The sequence below is a fragment of the Bos taurus genome, chromosome 17 (genome assembly GCF_002263795.3).
Source record: "Bos taurus isolate L1 Dominette 01449 registration number 42190680 breed Hereford chromosome 17, ARS-UCD2.0, whole genome shotgun sequence".
NCBI classification, from domain to species: Eukaryota; Metazoa; Chordata; class Mammalia; order Artiodactyla; family Bovidae; genus Bos; species Bos taurus.
The window spans coordinates 52561483-52582401 of record NC_037344.1 but is presented as its reverse complement, the minus strand read 5'-3'; the positions used below and the strand labels follow the sequence as shown (position 1 = coordinate 52582401).

Genomic DNA, 20919 nt, shown 5'->3' with positions numbered 1-20919 from the left:
AAACTAAAGAGCCTCTTGATGAAAGTGAAAGAGGAGAGTGAAAAAGTTGGCTTAAAGCTCAACATTCAGAAAACGAAGATCATGGATCTGGTCCTATCACTTCATGGGAAGTAGATGGGGAAACAGTGGAAGCAGTGTCAGACTTTATTTTGGGGGGCTCCAAAATCACTGCAGATGGTGATTGCAGCCATGAAATTAAAAGACGCTTACTCGTTGGAAAGAAAGTTATGACCAACCTAGATAGCATATTGAAAAGCAGAGACATTACTTTGCCAACAAAGGTCCATCTAGTTAAGGCTATGGTTTTTCCAGTGGTCATGTATGGATGTGAGAGTTGGACTGTGAAGAAATCTGAGTGCTGAAGAATTGATGCTTTTGAACTGTGGTGTTGGAGAAGACTCATGAGGGTCCCTTGGACTGCAAGGAGATCCAACTAGTCCATTCTAAAGGAGATCAGTCCTGGATGTTCATTGGAAGAATGAACAATGAACAATGCTAAAGCTGAAACTCCAATACCTTGGCCACCTCATGCGAAGAGTTGACTCATTGGAAAAGACTCTGATGCTGGGAGGGATTGGGGGCAGGAGGAAAAGGGGACGACAGAGGATGAGATGGCTGGATGGCATCACCGACTCTTTGAGTTTGAGTAAACTCTGGGAGGGAGTTTACTCCCTGGACAGGGAGGCCTGGCATGCTGCAATTCATGGGGTTGCAAAGAGTTGGACACGACTAAGTGACTGAACTGAACTGAAGCTCATCACAGACTACATACCCTGATGGCTCTATTCTGCTTCATTATAAAAAATGCTTTGAACCCAGAAGTGCCACTTATCTATAGGATGACTTCTTTAGATATATGCACATTTATAGGAAATGTGTATAAACAAGAAAAAAACAGACTCAAAACCACCCAAGAGTCCTATAACAGGAGATTGACTAAATAATCTATGGTACAGTCACACAGTGGAATATTATGCAGTCAAAAACGAAATGAGGAACTAACTGGGAAAATTCTAGGATATATTATTGTTGTTATTGTTTTATATAGTTGCACTGCATAGCAAGAACAAACAAGTCAGTTCTAAAGGAAATAAACCCTGAATGTTCATTGGAAGGACTGATGCTGAAGCTGAAGCTCTAATACTTTGTATACGTGCTGCTGAAGCGAGCATCGATGCTCCAATACTTTGGCCACTTGATGCAAAGAACAGACTCATTGGAAAAGACCCTGATGCTGGGAAAGACAGCTAAAAGGAGAAGGGGGTGCAGAGGATGAGACATTTAGATGACATCATTGACTCAGTGGACATGAATTTGAGCAACTCTGGGAGAGAGTGGAGGACAGAGGAGCCTGGCATGCTGCAATCCATGGAACTGCAAAGAGTCAGACACAAACTCTGACTGAACAACAACAGCGCAGCATGTGGGATCTTAGTTTCCCTACCAGGGATTGAACACGTGCCGTTGCGTTGGAAGCTCAGAATCTTAACCACTGGACCAGCAGGAAAGTCCCCAGGATATACTAAGTGAGAAAAGCAAGACACAGACTAGAGTGCAAAAGGTGGGGGGAGAGAGACTTCTTTGCTTATAGCTGTATAAAGAAACACTGCTGCTGCTAAGTCGCTTCAGCCATGTCCGACTCTGTGCGACCCCATAGACGGCAGCCCACCAGGCTCCCCCATCCCTGGGATTCTCCAGGCAAGAACACTGGAGTGGGTTGCCATTTCCTTCTCCAATGCATGAAAGTGAAGTCGCTCAGTCGTGTCCGACTCTTAGCGACCCCGTGGACTGCAGCCCACCAGGCTCCTCCGCCCATGAGATTTTCCAGGCAAGAGTAGTGGAGTGGGGTGCCATCGCCTTCTCCGAAAGAAACACTGGAAGCATATATAAGAAATGAATAACAGTGGTTTCCTGCCCACTTGGAAGTTGCTGGAACCATTTCCTGTAGTTAGCCCTGGGCAGGGGGATTTAGGATTGTCAGGGGCAGAATTAGGGCGAAACACTCAATGTTTATCTTTGTGTATTAATTTGATGTTTGAACCATGGAAGGAAGATCTTAAAACTGGAGAGGACAGGGCTTCCCTGGTGGCTCAGTAGTAAAGTATCTGCCTGCCAATTCAGGAGATGCGGGTTAGATACCTGCTCCAGGAAGATCCCACATGCCGCGGAGCAGCCAAGCCCTTGCGCTACTGAGCCTGTGCTCTAGAGCCCGGGAGCCGCAACTATTGCAGCACGCGTGCCTAAAGCCTGTGCTCCACGACCAGGGAAGCCACCGCAACAAGAACCCTGTGCACCGCGACCAGAGTAGCCCCCGCTTGCCACAACTAAAGAAAAGCCCGCACAGCAACAAAGACCTGGCACAGCCCAAAATACATAAATAAATAAAATTTTAAAAAATTGTATAAAAAAAAAAAACTTGAGAGGAAAGAAGAGGTGGTCACACCCCCCAAACACATTCCCTGGGTGCCCACCAGGCCCCGTGGGCCGGCACTTACCCAGAGCCGCCACGATGAGGAAGAAGGAGGCCGCCACGAGGAAGGCGATGTCGGGCTTGGTGTAGGACAGCAGCTTCTGCAGCGTGGCCCCGGATGCCTGTTCGGGTGCAGGCCGGTCCTCGCCGGGGAAGCCCTCGCCCTCGCCCTCACCCTCGGCCCCGGCGCCCCGCCCGAGGGCCTTGGTGTCCGGCCGCACCGTGGACAGCAGCCACCAGAGCAGGAAGGAGGCAGTGAGTGAGATGTAGGTCCACACGAAGAGGGCCCAGAACCACGGGTCCCGGACCGGCTTGCGTACCTCGGAGAAGAGCAGCAGCTTCACCATGGTGTAGATGCCCCCGAAGAGGCACACGAGGGCGATGACTGTCCACGAGGCCCGCAGCCTCCGGGGCCCCAAGGTGCTGTTCTTGGCCACGCCAATGGTGGCCCCCAGCAGCAGGCAGCTGCGGTACACGCAGGCTGCCCAGAGGTCCAGCACCGAGTCAAAGATGTTGAAGTGGCGGATGTCCTCCAGCAGGCTGCGGTCCAGGTGGCTGAGGATGTAGATGGCCGTGGTCATGCCGATGTCCAAGCTCATGAAGGCCAGGGTCACCACCACCGCCTTGCACAGCCGCATCCTGCTGGCCGGGGGTAGGCAGGCACTGAGCGGCAGGCTCTAGCTCATGGGGGCAAGGCCATTGTCTGCGGGGCGAGGCCAGACCTGCAGGGGGCAGTGGGGTGAGGGGTGAGGGCGTGCTGCTTGCTGGCTGTGTGACCTCGAGCAAGTCACTTGACATCTCTGAGCCTCAGATTCCTCATCGGTAAAATGGCAGTGACAAATTACACAGGGGTAGGGGGAAGGTTCCGCTCATTCAGGGAATATTTATTGAGTGACCTCTGTGGGCCAGACTCTGTTCTTTGTGCTGAGGATTAAAAAAAAATTCTTTATTTACCTGCACGGGGTCTTAGCAGCAGCATGCAGGATTTTTAGTTGTAGCATTCAAGCTCTTAGTTGGGGCATGTGGGTCGGGTTCCCCGGCCAGGGATTGAACCTGGACCCCTGCACTGGGAGCGCTGAGTCTTAGCCACTGGACCGCCAGGGAAGTCCTTGTGCTGGGGATTTAACTGTGAACCCAAATAACAAAGATCCCTGCTCTTGAGGAGATGGGACATTCATGTCAGAGACAGACAATTAGTAAGTGATACCGTGTGTTAAGAGACAGGGCTTGGGGGGAAGAGTTGGGTGTAAGGGATGTGAGGGCAATTTTAAATGGGGGTGCAGGGAAGACTTTGCTGTGAAGGTAACACTTGAGTAAGACTGAAAGAGGTGAGGGAGTCTGCCACGTGCATACCTGGGGGAAAGCATTTTGGACAGGTGGACAGGCAAGAGCCCTGAGGTAGGAATGTGTTGATGTGCTTGAGGGAGACAAGGAGACCTGGGGGTCTCTGATGCCCCATTTGCAAAACAGGCAAAGCTCCAGAGTCTCCAAAGGAGGAGAAAGGCATGGAGCAACAGGAGGGGTGGCTGTGAATAGCAACTGGGAATGGGGCAGGGGGGCAGGGGGGCAGCCTGAGAGACCCTCTCCCTCACAGCTCCGAGGCTCAGATCAAGGTGACTGACTCGATGTTCTGGAATGCCAGAAACCTCACACAACTCCAGAAGGCCAGTGCTTCCACATTCCCATTTACAGTTGGGGAAACTGAGGCACAGAGAGCCAAAAGCACATGGCCCATGTCGCTCTGGTAACAAAGGCCTGAGCCGGGACTCATACCAGTGTGTGAAGGGTCCCAGCACCTGACCCACAACCTCAGACACAACAGCAGGTGTCCAATTACTATGAGCAAACGATTATGAGGCACAGCACTTCCTAGCAGTCCCACCTTTATGTGAGCCACGTGCTTTGTGTGTGTCCGCTTATTTAGCCCTCACAACAACTTGGTCAGATTTACACTATCATTCCCACTTAGCTGATGGAGAAACTGAGGCCCAGAGGAGCTACTAACTTGCCCAAGATCACACAGCTGTTGAGCAGTGGAGCTCTGATTTGAACCCAGAGCTGTCTGGTTTTAGAAGCTAGGCTCTAAACCGCTAAGCTAAAATGCCTGTCAAGATAGCAAGTCCTTACAACAGCCAAGACATGGAAGCAACCTAAATGTCCATTGACAGATGAATGGATAAAGATGTGGTATATATACATACATACACACACACACACACACACAACGGAATACTGCTGCTGCTGCTAAGTCGCTTCAGTCGTGTCCGACTTTGTGTGACCCCATAGACGGCAGCCCACCAGGCTCTCCCATCCCTGGGATTCTCCAGGCAAGAGTACTGGAGTGGGGTGCCATTGCCTTCTCCTACTCAGCCATAAAAGAGAATGAAATAATGCCATTTGCAGGAACGTGGATAGACCTAGAGATTACCACACTAAGTGAAGTGAATCAGAAACAGAAAGACAAATACCACATGATGTCACTTATATGTGGAATCTAAAATATGACACAAATATTAACGAAACAGAAATGGACTCACAGACGAAGAGAACAGACTTGTGGTTACCAAAGGGGAGAGGGGGTGGGGGAGGGATAAACTAGGAGTTTGGGACTAGCAGATACGATATATAAAATAAACAAGGACCTGCTATATAGCACAGGGAACTATGTCCAATATCTTGCAATAAGCCATAATGGAAAAGAATATGAAAAAGACTATATATATAACTGAATCACTGCTGTACACCAGAAATGAATACAACATTGAACATCAATTATACTTCAATTTAAAAATACACACATATATATGTGTGTATATATGTATACACACACACACGCATACAGCAAGCGCAAACACAGAATGCTCATCAAAGGAGAACAGAGCCTATACGAGAGGGGGCTCCACCAGGAGAAGAACCGAGGACAGTGACAACACCGCCGAGGACAGCAGCAAGAGCAGTAACACAGACACTGATGTTACTGTGCGCCTGGCGCTGTTTTGAGTGGTTTACATGCAGTCGTCCCTCACGAGAATCCTATGAGGCATGTTTCATTGTTATCCACATTTTACGGTGAGAAAACTAAGGCGCATAGACGTTAAGTGATCTGCTCCAGGCCACCCAGCTAGGAGGAGGTAGCAGAGCTGGGATGTGAACCCAGGCCTTTTGAGTTCTAAAATCTGGGCTCTCAACTCCGAAACCGTGGTTCTTCAAACCAACCTCGAGGCGGGGAGGCGGGTAGGCAAGACTTTTAATGATGCTCAGGAGGGTCTGAGATGCAGAGGGGACACAGGGGTGTGATGGTCCCCAAGCCTGAGGGGCTCTACTGTCACTGCAGCTCTTCTAGGAAGACTCAAGTCCATCCTAGAGAAGACGGTTGCCCGTCAGCAGCTGACTCTTCAGGGAAGCCCGGGTTGAGGGGAATCCGGGGCAGGGGAGGGGATGGAGGTGGGGATGGGGGAACAGAAAACCCCCTGCGCAGACCTTCGTCCCACCCCCGGTAGGGCTGCCGACTCAGGCTCCTGTCTGCTGCAATGCAGAGGCCTCAGGGAGCCGGTGAGTGGGTGAGCATGAGACAGAGCCTGGGGAGGGATGCTCTTGGCCTGGTGCCTCCGCAGGCCTCTCAGCTGCAAAGGCCCTGCCAGCCACCTTGGCTGCAGCTCACCTCGGGGTGGGGATGAGGAGTCCCTTTAGCCCTCTGGGAGGAGCTGGCATTCAGAAGTGGGAGAGGAGGTAGACCTGCCAGAGGCCAGCATAGGAGCAGGGTTGGGGGTGGGGTGCTGCACCAGGTCTCCCCACCCCGATTCCCAGCCACTGAGGAAATCCCTTCCTGACACCCTCCGGTTCGGGTAAAGTCAACCCGTTTGATGGCCAGCCACCTACCTGGGAGCCCAGCTGTTTATCTTCCTCACCGGCATAACCACATTGTACAGATGGGGAAACCGAGGCCCAGAGAGGGAGGGAGAGAGGATGGTCTGAGGTTACCCAGCGAGTGGGGGCAGAGCAGTCACAGCACTGGGGTGCCCAGCTCTCAAGTGCTGAGTCCTCCTACTCCAGGCTCTGATGGATCAGAATCCAACTCGGGTCGGATTACAGTGGAGACGGGACGACTCTTGTTATTTTTAAAGTTACTGAGCAGCAGAATGAAGGGGACGCAACCACCAGCCCAGACTGGGAGGAGGGGAGGATGGGGACCAGTGGGATGCTTGGAGCCACATCCATGCTGTCCATCTGCCTGACCTGGGTTTGGCCAGGTGAAGCTGGAGGGCAAATTGTGGGCACATGGGTGACATGTGTGCCCCAAGGGACAAGGACAGGGTGGTGGCCAGAAGTCAGGGCAGCTGTGCCCAGGGCCTGATGTGCCCAGGAAGACAGGGTCAACTTGTCTTGACCCTAAGAGCTAAGGAATGGCATAGGATTAGCAAATGACTCCACCCTCACTGATGGTCCTGTCAAAGCCTTTTCTTTCTGGTAGAAGAAATGGTGGTTGGGGCATCGCCAGCTGTCAGATGCACAAAAGGAAAGTCTGAAACAGCCAGGAGACAATTTACAAGGGTTACAGCTACTGTTTACATTTATGGAGTATTGCTAAGTGTTTGACAATGTGCTAAGTGCCTGGCACCTCCCTTCCTGATTATTCACTGCTACTCAGGGAGGGTCTCTCAGTTTTCATTCCCATTTTACAGATAGGCAAACAAAGGCTTGGGGAAGTCAAATGATGCACAGAGAACAGGTGAAATCCACACTTCTCTCTCTGGGACCCAGGCTATGCAGGGCTCCCAAGAAAGCGTCATGAAGGACCTGGAGGGGCCCACCCTGTTCAGTTCACCCCCAACTTCTGGGGTGAACTTTTCACCCCCCAGCGGTATTGTCCAGCTGACTGGGGCCGGTGCTGTGGGACGGTATCACTGTGGGGTCTCTGGATGCAGGGCCAGGACTTCTTCCTCCCTGACTCCATCTTTGCTGAGCCCCCTAGCCCACGCTGGGCCTTCGAAGAGTTGTTTCAGATGACTCACAGCGCTGGGTGAAGCGAACTGGGGAGCTACGGTGGCTTTCCTGCCAGCCTCCTTTGGTCACCTGGCACCTGCCCGCCTGAAGCGAGGGAATGGAGGCCAGCCAATCTCCAGGGGGCGGGGAAGTGGGCGGGGAATCCTGTCAGACCAGCTGAAAGCTAATTTAATTAACCTCAGGTCTGGGGATGGGCACCCTGCTTTAACAGAGGCTTAGAAACAAGGCAGAGACCCTTGGGAACCCACAGGCTTAACTGCCAAGATGGAGGCAGAGAAGGCTCAACCCACTGGCCAGCCAGGGTGAGTGGGGGGAAGAGGTTCGCCAAGGTCGGCAGACCCAGGCCTGCCCCCAGGTTTCTGATATAGCCAGGCTCTCAGGATCTATGAGCTCCCCGCTGGAGGGTGCGGGGAGCCCTCGGAAGAGCTGCCAGTCAGATCTTGGGGGAACAGTCATCCCAGGATCCACCCCCAAAAGGCACCCCCAACATTTTCCAAGAGGTGGCGGCACCTGAAAGGTTAAAAAAAAAAAATGCAATCTCCTTGCGGCGTAGAAAGGATGCTGCAGGGATGGGGGGCTGGGACATGCGACTGCGGGCGCTGGGGTCCCAAGGCAGGGGCCAGGAAGGCTCCCAGGAGGCTCCCACTTTCTACCGAGATGCCTTTACTCCACCCCCGGGGCAGGGAGAGCCAAGTGGCCCCCAGCCTGTGCAGGCATAGCACCTCGACCTGAGAAAGATCTGGGTCGGGGGTCCCGGGCGCTACACTCTTACCTGTTATCTTACCTGGCACCAGGTGGGCCGTGGGGAGGGGGAGCAGCGGGCTGGGGTCCTCAGGGGCGCCGGTTCCGCGCGGCTCATTGGAGACTGCGCCCGGCGCTGCGCTCGCTCCGCCCCTCCCTCCTCCCGCCGCTCCTCCCTCCTCCCGCCGCTCCTCCGGGCCTCCCGCCCCGGGCTGCGCAGCAGCAAGGTCGGAGCGAACCCGGCAGGGCGGGCACCCTGGCCCGCTGATGGGCGGGGAGGGGCCTCCCACCGGGCGGGGCCTCTGGGGGGCGTGGTCAGGACTACCCGCCCGCCCACCTGCGGCAAGCCCCGCCCCCACCAGCGGCGAGTCCCGCCCCCATCCGCAAGGCCAAGGACCTTCTGGGGGGCTCCAGCCAGCCCTTAGAGGCTTGGGGCCCATTCTGAGCGGGAGGAAATGGCCACACCTGCTGCGGGGGGCCTGCTCTTTAATCTGCCTTTTGTTCCAGAGGGACAACCTTGCCAGCCCTGGAGGATGGAGGTTACGATCCTCATTCATTCAACCGATATTTGGTGAAAGGCACTATGTGCTGTGCCCTCTTGTCAGTGTTAAGAGATGCTGCGGAGAACAAAACAAGATCCTTGCCCTTCTGGGGCTGATAACTCTAGTGAGCGAGCCAGGCGCTACCCATAATGAATAGGTAAATTATACTTGTTGGAAGGGAATACATTTCATGGAGAAAAATAGAGCCAGGGTGGTGGGAAGTGGGAGAGAGGAGGGAACCTACATGTCCTCTGTGATCGCTGGGGTCTAGGTGCTCGATGCTGGGTGTGAAAAAAGAGAAAACTCCCATTCTTTGTGGGGTGCGGAAATCAACAAGTAAATACGGTAAGATAATCTCAGGTAGTGCCAGGTTATTACTTATTTCCTGTAAAGTAAATAAAACCCGAAGGGCTTCCTGAGGAAGGTGAAAGGGGAGAAAGAGGGAGCCATGGAAAGATCGGGAGGGGATGTATTCCAGGTGAGAGGAACTGCCAGTGGAAAGGCTCTGAGGTGGGAACTCACCTGGCATTTGAGGAACAGAAGAGGGATCCATTCATCGGCAGGAGAGTAGGTCAAGCCCAGAGGGGTTGGGGGGTGGGGACAAGATATGCCCCTGTCTCTATTCAGCCTTCAGTCAGAGATTGAAAACACTCCCTGAATTTAAAACAGCCTCTGCTCCTCACACGGGACAGCTTCTTTCAAGGGGATCTGGCCAAGTGCAGAATTGTAAATGCACTTCTTTTTTTTGACCCAGTAGGAAGTTCTTCTATAGATAGACTTGTGGAGGGAGCGGAAGATACTAGTTTGCAGATAGTTACTGGAGGAGCAAAAGTCTGGTGGGAACTCGCCAAATAATTACAGAGCATGCTCAACAGAATACCCTGTAGCAGGGGGAAAAAAAACAACTATGTGTCAGTCTACACACAAAAGTTACAGAAAGGTATGAAATGACCTCCTGAATGTGCTGAGTAAAAACAAGGGATAGAATCAAGCCGAAGTATGATACTGTTTGTGCCAAAACAAAAGCAAATATATAATTGTTCCGGAAGAGAAGCTCCTGGATGGATTATCCAAAAGCTAGAGTGACTCAGAGCTGGGACCAGATCCAGGCTGTCTCATTTTTGCTGTGTGAGAATAGCCAACATCATACTGAAGGAGCAAAACAAAGTCATTGTGCTGACACTACCTGACTTCAGGACTTACTCTAAAGCTGCCATAATCAGGACAGTGCGTTGTTGACAAAAGACAAATGGATCAATGGGACAGTGCAGGGAGCCCAGAAATAGACCCATATAAATATAGTCAACTGATCTCCCACAAAGGAGGAAAGGCAACACAGTGGAACAAAGACAGTCTTTTCAGCAAACGGTGCTGAAACAACTGGACACCCATGTGCAAAAAAAAAAAAAAAAAAAAATCTTGTCACAAATCTTATATCTTTCACAAAAGTTAACTCAAAATGGCTCACAGATCTAAATGCAAAACACAAAACTATCAAACTCCTAGAAGATAATGTAGGAGAAAATCTCTATTTCCTTGGGGATGGAGATGATTTTTTTAGATATAACATCAAAGGCATGATCCATGAAAGAAAGAACTGATAAGCTAGACTTCATTAAAATTAAAAAAATTCTGGAACTTCCCTGCTGGTCCAGTGGCTAAGACTTCACGCTCCCAATGCAGGGGGCCTGGGGTTCAATCCTTGGTCTGGACTAGATCCCACGTGTGGGAACTAAGAGCCTGCATAGTCAAATTAAAAAAAAAATTAAAACTTCCACTCTGCAAAAGATATTGTTCAAGGAATGAGAAGAAAAGCCACATACTGGGAGAAAATACTTGTTTTTTATATATCTATATCTGATAAAGATTGTTATCTAAAACATACAAAGATCTCTTCAAATTCAACAATAAGAAAACAAATAATCTGAAAAACAGGGAAGAGACCTGAACAGACATTTCACCAAATGAAAAATACGGATGGAAAATAAACATATGGCAAGACAGTCAATGTAATTTTCATTAGAAAATTGCAAATTGAAACAACAAGGTACCACTACATACCTAATAGAATGGCCCAAATCCAAAGCACTGACAGCACCGAATGCTGATGAAGACGCGGACGACAGGAACTCTCTTTCATTGCTGGGGGGACGCAAAATGGCACAGGTACTTTGGAAGAGAGTCTGGTGGCTTCTTGCAAAATCAAACATACTCCTACCATATGATCCCGCAATCACACTCCCCAAACGAGTTGAAAACCTATGTCCACACAGAAACCTGCACACAGATGTTTAGGGCATCTTTATTCATAATTGCCAAAACTTGGAAGCCACCAAGATGTCCTTCAGGAGGTGAATGGCTAGAATGATAATCCAGACAATGGAATTGTACTCTATGCTAAAAAATATAAATTATCAAGCCATGAAAAGAGGGAAGAAACATAAATGCATATTACTAAGGGAGACAGGGTTTCCCAGGTGGTGCTAGTGGTAAAGAGCTGCCTGCCAATGCAGGAGACATAAGTGATGCCGGTTTGATCCCTGGGTCTGGAAGATCCTCTGGAGGAAGGCATGGCAACCCACTCCAGTATTCTTGTCTGGAGAATCCCATGGACAGGGGAGCCTGGTGAGATTCAATCCAAGGGGTTGCAAGGAATCAGATATGACTGAAGCGATTTAGCACTCATGCACACAAGGGAGACAAGCCAATCTGAAAAGACTAAATACTGGATGATTTCAACTATAGCATATCCTGGAAAAGATAAACTATGGAGGAACTTCCCTAGCAGTCTAGTTACAGTTCCGCACTTCCACTGTAGGGGGCACGGGTTTGATCCCTGGTGGGGAACTGCGATCCTGCATGCCTTGTGGTGAAGCCAAAAAAACCCAAAACAAAACCTATGGAGACAGTAAAAGGAACAGTGTTTGCCAGGGGTCAAGAGAGGATGGGGAAGACTTCCCTGGTGGCATAGTAGATTAGAATCTGCCTGCCAGTGCAGGGGACACGGCTTGGATCCCTGGTCCAGGAAGATTCCACATGCTTCGAGAACAACTAAACAAGTGCACCACCACTACTGAGGCTTTCGAGCTTGCTCTAGGACCTCTGTGCTGCCACCACTGAAGCCCGAGAGCCTGTGCTCTACAACAGGAGAGGCTGCCGCCATGAGAAGCCTGCTGCAACACAGAGTAGCCCCTGCTCGCCACAACTAGAAAAAGCCCAAACAGCAACAAAGACCTCAGTTCAGTTCAGTCGCTCAGTTGTGGCCAACTCTGGGCGACCCCATGAATCGCAGCACACCAGGCCTCCCTGTCCATCACCAACTCCTGGAATTCACTCAGACTCACGTCCATCGAGTCAGCGATGCCATCCATCCATCTCATCCTCTGTCATCCCCTTCTCCTCCTGTCCCCAATCCTTCCCAGCATCAGGGTCTTTTCCAATGAGTCAACTCTTCGCATGAGGTGGCCAAAGTACTGGAGTTTCAGCTTTAGCATCATTCCTTCCAAAGAAATCCCAGGGCTGATCTCCTTCAGAATGGCCTGGTTGGATCTCCTTGCAGTCCAAGGGACTCTCAAGAGTCTTCTCCAACACCACATTTCAAAAGCATCAATTCTTTGGCACTCAGCCTTCTTCACAGTCTAACTCTCACATTCATACATGACCCCTGGAAAAACCATAGCCTTGACTAGATGGACCTTTGTTGGCAAAGTAATGTCTCTGCTTTTCAATATGCTACCTAGGTTGGTCATAACTTTCCTTCCAAGGAGTAAGCGTCTTTTAATTTCATGGCTGCAATCACCATCTGCAGTGATTTTGGAGCCCCAAAAAATAAAGTCTGATGCTGTTTCCACTGTTTCTCCATCTATTTCCCATGAAGTGATGGGACCAGATGCCATGATCTTCGTTTTCTGAATGTTGAGCTTTAAGCCAACTTTTTCACTCTCCTCTTTCACCTTCATCAAGAGGCTTTTTAGTTCCTCTTCACTTTCTGCCATAAGGGTGGTGTTATCTGCATATCTGAGGTGATTGATATTTCTCCCGGAAATCTTGATTCCGGCTTGTGCTTCTTCCAGCCCAGCGTTTCTCATGATGTACTTTGCATAGAAGTTAAATAAGCAGGGTGACAATATACAGCCTTGACATACTCCTTTTCCTATTTGGAACCAGTCTGTTGTTCCATGTCCAGTTCTAACTGTTGCTTCCTGACCTGCATACAGATTTCTCAAGAGGCAGGTCAGGTGGTCTGGTATTCCCATGTCTTTCAGAATTTTCCACAGTTTATTGTGATCCACACAGTCAAAGGCTTTGGCTTAGTCAATAAAGCAGAAATAGATGTTTTTCTGGAACTCTCTTCCTTTTTCGATGATCCAGCGGATGTTGGCAATTTGATCTCTGGTTCCTCTGCCTTTTCTAAAACCAGCTTGAACATCAGGAAGTTCATGGTTCACGTATTTCTGAAGCCTGGCTTGGAGAATTTTGAGCATTACTTTACTAGCATGTGAGATGAGTGCAATTGTGCGGTAGTTTGAGCATTCTTTGGCATTGCCTTTCTTTGGGATTGGAATGAAAACTGACCTTTTCTTCTGTGGCCACTGCTGAGTTTTCCAAATTTGCTGGCATATTGAGTGCAGCACTTTCACAGCATCATCTTTCAGGATTTGAAATAGCTCCACTGGAATTCCATCACCTCCACTAGCTTTGTTCGTAGTGATGCTTTCTAAGGCCCACTTGATTTTGCATTCCAGGATGTCTGGCTCTAGGTCAGTGATCACACCATCGTGATTATCTGGGTTGTGAAGATCTTTTTTGTACAGTTCTTCTGTGTATTCTTGCCACCTCTTCTTAATATCTTCTGCTTCTGTTAGGTCCATACCATTTCTGTCCTTTATCGAGCCCATCTTTGCATGAAATGTTCCCTTGGTATCTCTAATTTTCTTGAAGAGATCTCTAGTCTTTCCCATTCTGTTGTTTTCCTCTATTTCTTTGCAATGATCGCTGAGGAAGGCTTTCTTATCTCTTCTTGCTATTCTTAGGAACTCTGCATTCAGATGCTTATATCAAACCCCACGTCCAAGGAGCAGTGGCTGGGCAGGCGCAGGAGGGCCTAGAGGAGCTATTGAAGGCCAGGAAGGGCGGTGGTGAGGAAATACCCCTCGTCCAAGGTAAGGAGCAGTGGCTGCGCTTTGCTGGAGCAGCTGTGAAGAACTACCCCACGCCCAAGGTAAGAGAAACCCAAGTAAGATGGTAGGTGTTGCAAGAGGGCATCAGAAGGCAGACACACTGAAACCATACTCACAGGAAACTAGTCAATCTAATCACACTAGGACCACAGCCTTGTCTAACTCAGTGAAACTAAGCCATGCCTGTGGGCAACCCAAGATGGGTGGGTCATGGTGGAGAGATCTGACAGAATGTGGTCCACTGGAGAAGAGAATGGCAAACCACTTCAGTATTCTTGCCTTGAGAACCCCATGAACAGTATGAAAAGGCAAAATGATAGGATACTGAAAGAGGAACTCCCCAGGTCAGTAGGTGCCCAATATGCTACTGGAGATCAGTGGAGAAATAACTCCAGAAAGAATGAGGGGATGGAGCCAAAGCAAAAAGAATTCTCAGCTGTGGATGTGACTGGTGATAGAAGCAAGGTCCGATGCTGTAAAGAGCAATATTGCATAGGAACCTGGAATGTCAGGTCCATGAATCAAGGCAAATTGGAAGTGATCAAACAAGAGATGGCAAGAGTGAATGTCAACATTCTAGGAATCAGCGAACTCAAATGGACTGGAATGGGTGAATTTAACTCAGATGACCATTATATCTACTACTGCGGACAGGAATCCCTCAGAAGAAATGGAGTAGCCATCTTGGTCAACAAAAGAGTCTGTAATGCAGTACTTGGATGCAATCTTAAAAATGACAGAATGATCTCTGTTCGTTTCCAAGGCAAACCATTCAATATCACAGTAATCCAAGTCTATGCCCCAACCAGCAATGCTGAAGAAGCTGAAGTTGAACGGTTCTATGAAGACCTACAAGACCTTTTAGAACTAACACCCAAAAAAGATGTCCTTTTCATTATAGGGGACTGGAATGCAAAAGTAGGAAGTCAAGAAACACCTGGAGGAACAGGCAAATTTGGCCTTGGAATACGGAATGAAGCAGGCAAAGACTAATAGAGTTTTGCCAAGAAAATGCACTGGTCATAGCAAACACCCTCTTCCAACAACACAAGAGAAGACTCTACACATGGACATCACCAGATGGTCAACACCAAAATCAGATTGATTATGTTCTTTGCAGCCAAAGATGGAGAAGCTCTATACAGTCAACAAAAACAAGACCGGGAGCTGACTGTGGCTCAGATCATGAACTCCTTATTACCAAATTCAGACTTAAATTGAAGAAAGTAGGGAAAACCACTAGACCATTCAGGTATGACCTAAATCAAATCCCTTATGATTATACAGTAGAAGTGAGAAATAGATTTAAGGGCCTACATCTGATAGATAGAGTGCCTGATGAACTATGGAATGAGGTTTGTGACATTGTACAGGAGACAGGGATCAAGACCATCCCCATGGAAAAGAAATGCAAAAAAGCAAAATGGCTGTCTGGGGAGGCCTTACAAATAGCTGTGAAAAGAAGGGAAGCGAAAAGCAAAGGAGAAAAGGAAAGAAATAAACAAAGACCTAGTGCAGCCAAAAAAAATAAATTAAAAATTTTAAATAATAGTAATTTAAAAAAAGAAAGGAAGAGGGGATGAATGAATGGGCAGAGCATAGCGGATTTTTAGGGCATTGAAACTATTCCATATGACACCATAATAGTAGATATGTGACCATATACATTGTCAAAAACCATAGAATATGCAACTCCAAGAGTGAACTCTAATGTAAATGAAGTACTTTGGGTGGTAATGACATGCCAATGTGACAATCGATTGTAACAAATCTACCACCCGGTGTGGGATGTTGATGGTCAGGGGAGGCTCTGTGTGGGAGGCAGCAGGGAACACATGATAAATCTCTATACTTTCCACTCTATTTTGCTGTGAACCTAAAACTGCTCTGAAGAAATAAAGTGTATTAAAAAATGGTTAAGAAGCCAATTTTACATTATGTATATTTTAACCACAGTAAAAACTGTTCATTATAGCTTCATCCGTGACATCCTCAAACTGGAAACCATGCAAATGCCCATCAGCTGTAGGAGATATAATGAATGGTGGAGGAGGGCACCTGGTGGAATATTATGCAGCCACAAAAAAACATAAGCCGCTGCTACATACAACACTGATGAATCTCAAGATCATAATGTTGGGGGTGGGGGAGAGATAAATTAGGAGTTTGGGATTAGCAGATATAAACTACTATATAAAAAACAGATCAACAAGATCCTATTGTATAGCACAGGGAACTGAATTCAACATCCTAAAATAAACTATAGTGGGAAAGAATTATGAAAAAGAATATGCATATATTTATAACTGAATCACTTTTCTGTACATCAGAAGCAAGCTAACACAAAACTGTAAATAAACTACACTTAAAATAATGCCAAGCAAAAGAAGCGGTATACAAAACAGCACATACTACATTATTTTATCTGTATTGAATTCAAGAACAGGCAAAACTGATCTTTGCTCTTAGAAGTTAGAGTAGTGACTACCATTGGGATGGCCAGTCATTGATGGGGGACATGTGGTGATGGGGGGGCTGGGATGTTCTGTTTTTGGATCTGGGTGCTGGTTATGTGGGTGTGTCTAGTTTATGAAAATTCACCAAACTGGACACTTATGATTTGTGTCCTTTTGTACATGTGTGCTGTCAGTTCAAGTGAATATGTATAGACATATATACATGCATACAACATACATATATACACATACATACATGCACACACACATCACTCTGGAATCCAAAGGATGGGTGTTCTCCTTTTTTCGACTGTGCTGCAAGGCTTGTGGCATTTTAGTTCCCCGACCAGGGATTGAACCCTGTGAGAGTGCAGAGTCCCAACCACTAGACCACCAGAGAATTCCCCAGTTGGATGTTCCAATTCTGCTTCTGCATCCACTAGGTTTATGTCCCTGCTGCTGCCGCTGCTAAGTCGCTTCAGTCGTGTCCGACTCTGTGCGACCCCATAGACCGCAGCCCACCAGGCTCCCCCATCCCTGGGATTCTCCAGGCAAGAACACTGGAGTGGGTTGCCATTTCCTTCTCCAATGCAGGAAAGTGGAAAGTGAAAGTGAAGTCGCTCAGTCATGTCCGACTCTTCGTGACCCCATGGACTGCAGCCTACCAGGCTCCTCCATCCATGGGATTTTCCAGGCAAGAGTACTGGAGTGGGGTGCCATTGCCTTCTCCGAGCCTCTGTTTCCTCATCTGTAAAATGAGGATAGGGGCTTCCCTGGTGGGTCAGTGGTAAAGAATCCACCTGCCAATGCAGGAGACATGGGCTCAATCTCTGGGTCAGGAAGATCCCCTGCAGAAGGAAATAGTAACTCACTTCAGTGTTCTTGCCTGGAAATCCCAAGGACAGAGGAGTCTGGGGGGTTACAGTTCACAGGGTCGCAAAAGAGTTGGACATGACTGAGCGACTAAACAACAACAAAATTAAGTATAATAATATCTCACAAGGTCAACAGAAGTCCAAGTGAGTGCTGGCTGTGAGCATAGTGATTCGGTGCTTACTGTTATTATTCTGGCTGTGGTTCCCTCTGGTGACGGAGCCCAGGTTGGGGCAGAGGTGGGGCAGGGGGAGGGCCAGTCTCAACTGAGAAGCAGAACACACTCATCTTGCAAAAACAGCCAAAAAAGGAGCACCCTAACAAGTGAGCTAGCCGGGGTTGGGGGGCTGTACATGCAGGCCTGTGTGGTGGCTGCCTGGGCAGCTGGTCTGCCCTGGGCCTGGGGAGGCGGGAGGGGGACAGTAAGGTGCTAAGAAGGGGAATGAATGAAGACCTGGGGAAATAGATCCTCTCCTGGAGAGCAGGGCCCTTCACTATCGCTGGGCAATCAAGATGGCTATAAAACTTGAATCACCTGCTCAGGCCCCACAGCTCTGGGCTGGGGAGTGGGGTCCTTGAGGGGCAAGCAGGTCCCTGACAGTCATTCTGCTCCCTGGGGAAGCCTGGTAGCTTCGGGAGTCCCAGGTCTGGGCCCCAGAATGTCTGAGGTGCAAAGACCTGGTTTTCATGCCCAAGAAGGAACCCAGCAGGCTCAGACTTGGGTTCCTTCCAGACTGCCCCACATATGAGCTGTGTGACCTCGCATGGGTCACTTAACCTCTCTGAACCTCATTTTCCACATCTGTCAGATGGCGATAGCTCCTACCTCAAGTTCCTACCTTGTTGTGAGGACTAAACAGCTTCCCTTTGTACACAGAATAAAATCCAAAATGGTACCAGTGGCCCAAAGATTTGGTCCCAAATACAACCCTGGCCCTCTTCTCTATGACTCACCCTCTTGTAGGCTTTTTGCTGTCCTTGTAGCCCACTCCAAGCTCAGCCCACTGCAGGGCCTTTGGGTTTACCGGGTTTATTAATACAAGTGTGCGATTGTGACTGTAATGTGGAATGTTGCATGCATATAAAGGAGGGAGTGTTGGTGATATGTGTGAGGGTGTGTACACAGGTGTGATTTTGTGTGAATGTGTGTTAGCATGTAAGGCTGTGTTTGAGTGTGTGCAAGAGTGTGTGTCACTGTGGATGTGAGTGTGACTGTGTGAACCTGTGTGTACACAAGAGGAAAGGAGAGCAGAGTCATCAAGAAAATGCCAACAAAGGACTTCCCTGGCAGTCCCGGTGTTGGGTCTCCACGCTTCCACTGCAGGAGTGTGGGCTCGATCCCTGGTCAGGAACTGAGATGCCACAAGCTACACAGTGTGGTCAAAATGTTCATACTGTGGTGAACAGGGAACTCAAAGGGAAGACTGCTGGGTTCAATCCCCGTATGCATATGTCCCTTACTCGGGAATGACATGGGGCAGGTCACTGCACCTCTCTGGACCTCAGTTTCCCCATGTGTGCGTGTGTGTTTAGTTGCTCAGTCCTGTTTGACTCTCTGTGACCCCACCAGGCTCCTCTGTTCATGGGATTCTCCAGGCAAGAATACTGGGCTGGCCAGCCATTCCCTTCTCCAGGGCATATTCCTGACCCAGGGATCGAACCTGGGTCTCCTGAATTGCAGGTGGATTCTTCACTATGTGAGCCACCAGGGAAGCCCCTTGCCCCTCTGTAACATGGTGATATAACAGTACCCAGCTCGAAGGTTTGCTGTAGGGATGAAAGGAGTTAAGGTGACTGGTAGTAGACGTGTTAGCTCAGGTCCAGTCGAGGTGGGGCTCAGCCAACAGTTGTCATCCATAGTCACTGTTTATCTGGGGGGTATTAAAGCCCCAGAGTCTTCCTCCCCACCTCCACCCCAGCTTCATGCTGAACCATGCAGGGAACTCTAGTGCAGGAAGAAGTTCTACAGGTCAAGACTTCCTCACCAGGTGTGCACCTTCGTTCTGCCAGCTTGGCAACATGACTGCCAGCCCAGCTTCTTCTCAGGGCTTTGCAGATTGGGACTTTGGGGGTGCATGGTGGATTATAATGGGGTTCCCAAGACAGAGTTATCATGCAAAATTCCGTGCTGGATGAAGCACAAGCTAGAATCAAGACTGCCAGGAGAAATATCAATAACCTCAGATATGCAGATGACACCACCCTTACGGCAGAAAGTGAAGAACTAAAAAGCCTCTTGATGAAAGATGAGAGTGAAAATCTTGGCTTAAAACTCAACTTTCAGAAAACTAAGATCATGGCATCTAGTCCCATCACTTCATGGCAAATAGATGGGGAAACAATGGCAACAGTGAGAGAGTTTATTTTTGGGGGGCTCCAAAATCACTGCAGATGGTGAGGATAGCCATGAAATTAGAAGACGCTTCCTCCTTGGAAGAAAAGCTATGACCAACCTAGACAGCACATTAAAAAGCAGAGACATTACTTTGCCAACAAAGGTCCATCTAGTTAAAGCTATGGTTTTTCCAGCAGTCACATATGGATGTGAGAATTGGACTATAAAGAAAGCTTGAGCACCTTAGAATTGATGCTTTTGAACTGTGGTGTTGGAGTAGACTCTTGACAGTCCCTTGGACAGCAAGGAGATCAAACCAGTCAATCCTAAAGGAAATCAGTCCTGAAGGACTGATGCTGAAGCTGAAACTCCAATATTTGGGCCACCTGATGCGAGGAACTGACTCACTGGAAAAGACCTTGATGCTGGGAAAGATTGAAGGCGGGAGGAGAAGGGGAGGACAGAGGATGAGATGGTTGGATGGCATCACTGACTGGATGGACATGAGTTTGAACAAGCTCCAGGAGTTGGTGATGGACAGGGAAACCTGGCGTGCTGCAGTCCATGGGGTCGCAAAGAGTCAGACAGGACTGAGCTACTGAACTGGAGTAAACTGAAGAGAGTTGCGTGTACTGTGATTGGGTCTCCGCGATGCTGCGGGGCACGCTCTATCAAACAGAAACATACTCATCTCACACTTGGCTGTGCAGAGCTTGAACCTGGTTGTGCGGGGTGTGGCCACGACGGACCACATCCTATTTCCCCCCCTCACACCTGAATCCGTGACGAGAGCCACCGGAAGTCTCGCTGGACGGAGCCCTCTCGTGGAGACACTCTCTGGGGCAATCCGATGCGAATCCTAAGAGATAGGGGCGTAGGCATCGGGAGCGCCGGACAGGGACCGGGATGAATGCTAAACGCAAGCTCAGACGCACAAAACTGGAGCGCAATTGGAACAAAATCGGACCCCAAGGCTCCAACTGTCCTCGTGACTTCAGCTGGTCCGCTAAAAGCTCCTAGCAGAAAAAGGAGGCAGCGCGTTTAAGCCGAAGGTCTTGGAATTCCGAGTTCCTACTTCTCCAAGTCCTGTGAGGGTGTGACTCAAGTTCACCTATCTGTAAAGAGGGATGATTAATCCCCGCCTCGCAGATGGAGAAAATGTGAAGCAGCGGCCCATCAGGCTGGCGTGCTCTTAGCCGACGCTGCCAGTCTCATTCCTGCCTGGGAGTATCTTTCTGCACCGCAGACCGTTTTCTGGGGCGGAGTCTTCGTTCTTTTCTGAATTTGGGAATTTAGAACGAACCCTTGGCCGCTGGTT

At 49.0% G+C, this 20919-nt stretch overlaps 1 protein-coding gene across 4 annotated transcripts in view; it reads right to left on the bottom strand.

Moving 5' to 3' along the window:
• The window catches only part of ABCB9 (ATP binding cassette subfamily B member 9), a 42026-nt gene extending 21463 nt beyond the window's left edge, over nt 1-20563 (bottom strand). Inside the window, exons 1-2 of one of the 4 annotated variants that reach the window (XM_005217863.5) lie at nt 20376-20563; nt 2496-3192 (exon numbers count right to left, since the gene is read on the bottom strand). In XM_005217863.5, the coding sequence (XP_005217920.1) occupies nt 2496-3108 (613 nt within the window). In that variant the 5' untranslated portion in view covers nt 3109-3192; nt 20376-20563. Of the gene's footprint in view, nt 1-2495; nt 3193-8246; nt 8454-20375 lie in introns of those variants that run through there. The other 3 variants (XM_010813945.4, XM_010813946.4, NM_001191355.1) reach the window with 3 other exon arrangements.
• Between the last annotated feature and the right edge of the window lie 356 nt (nt 20564-20919).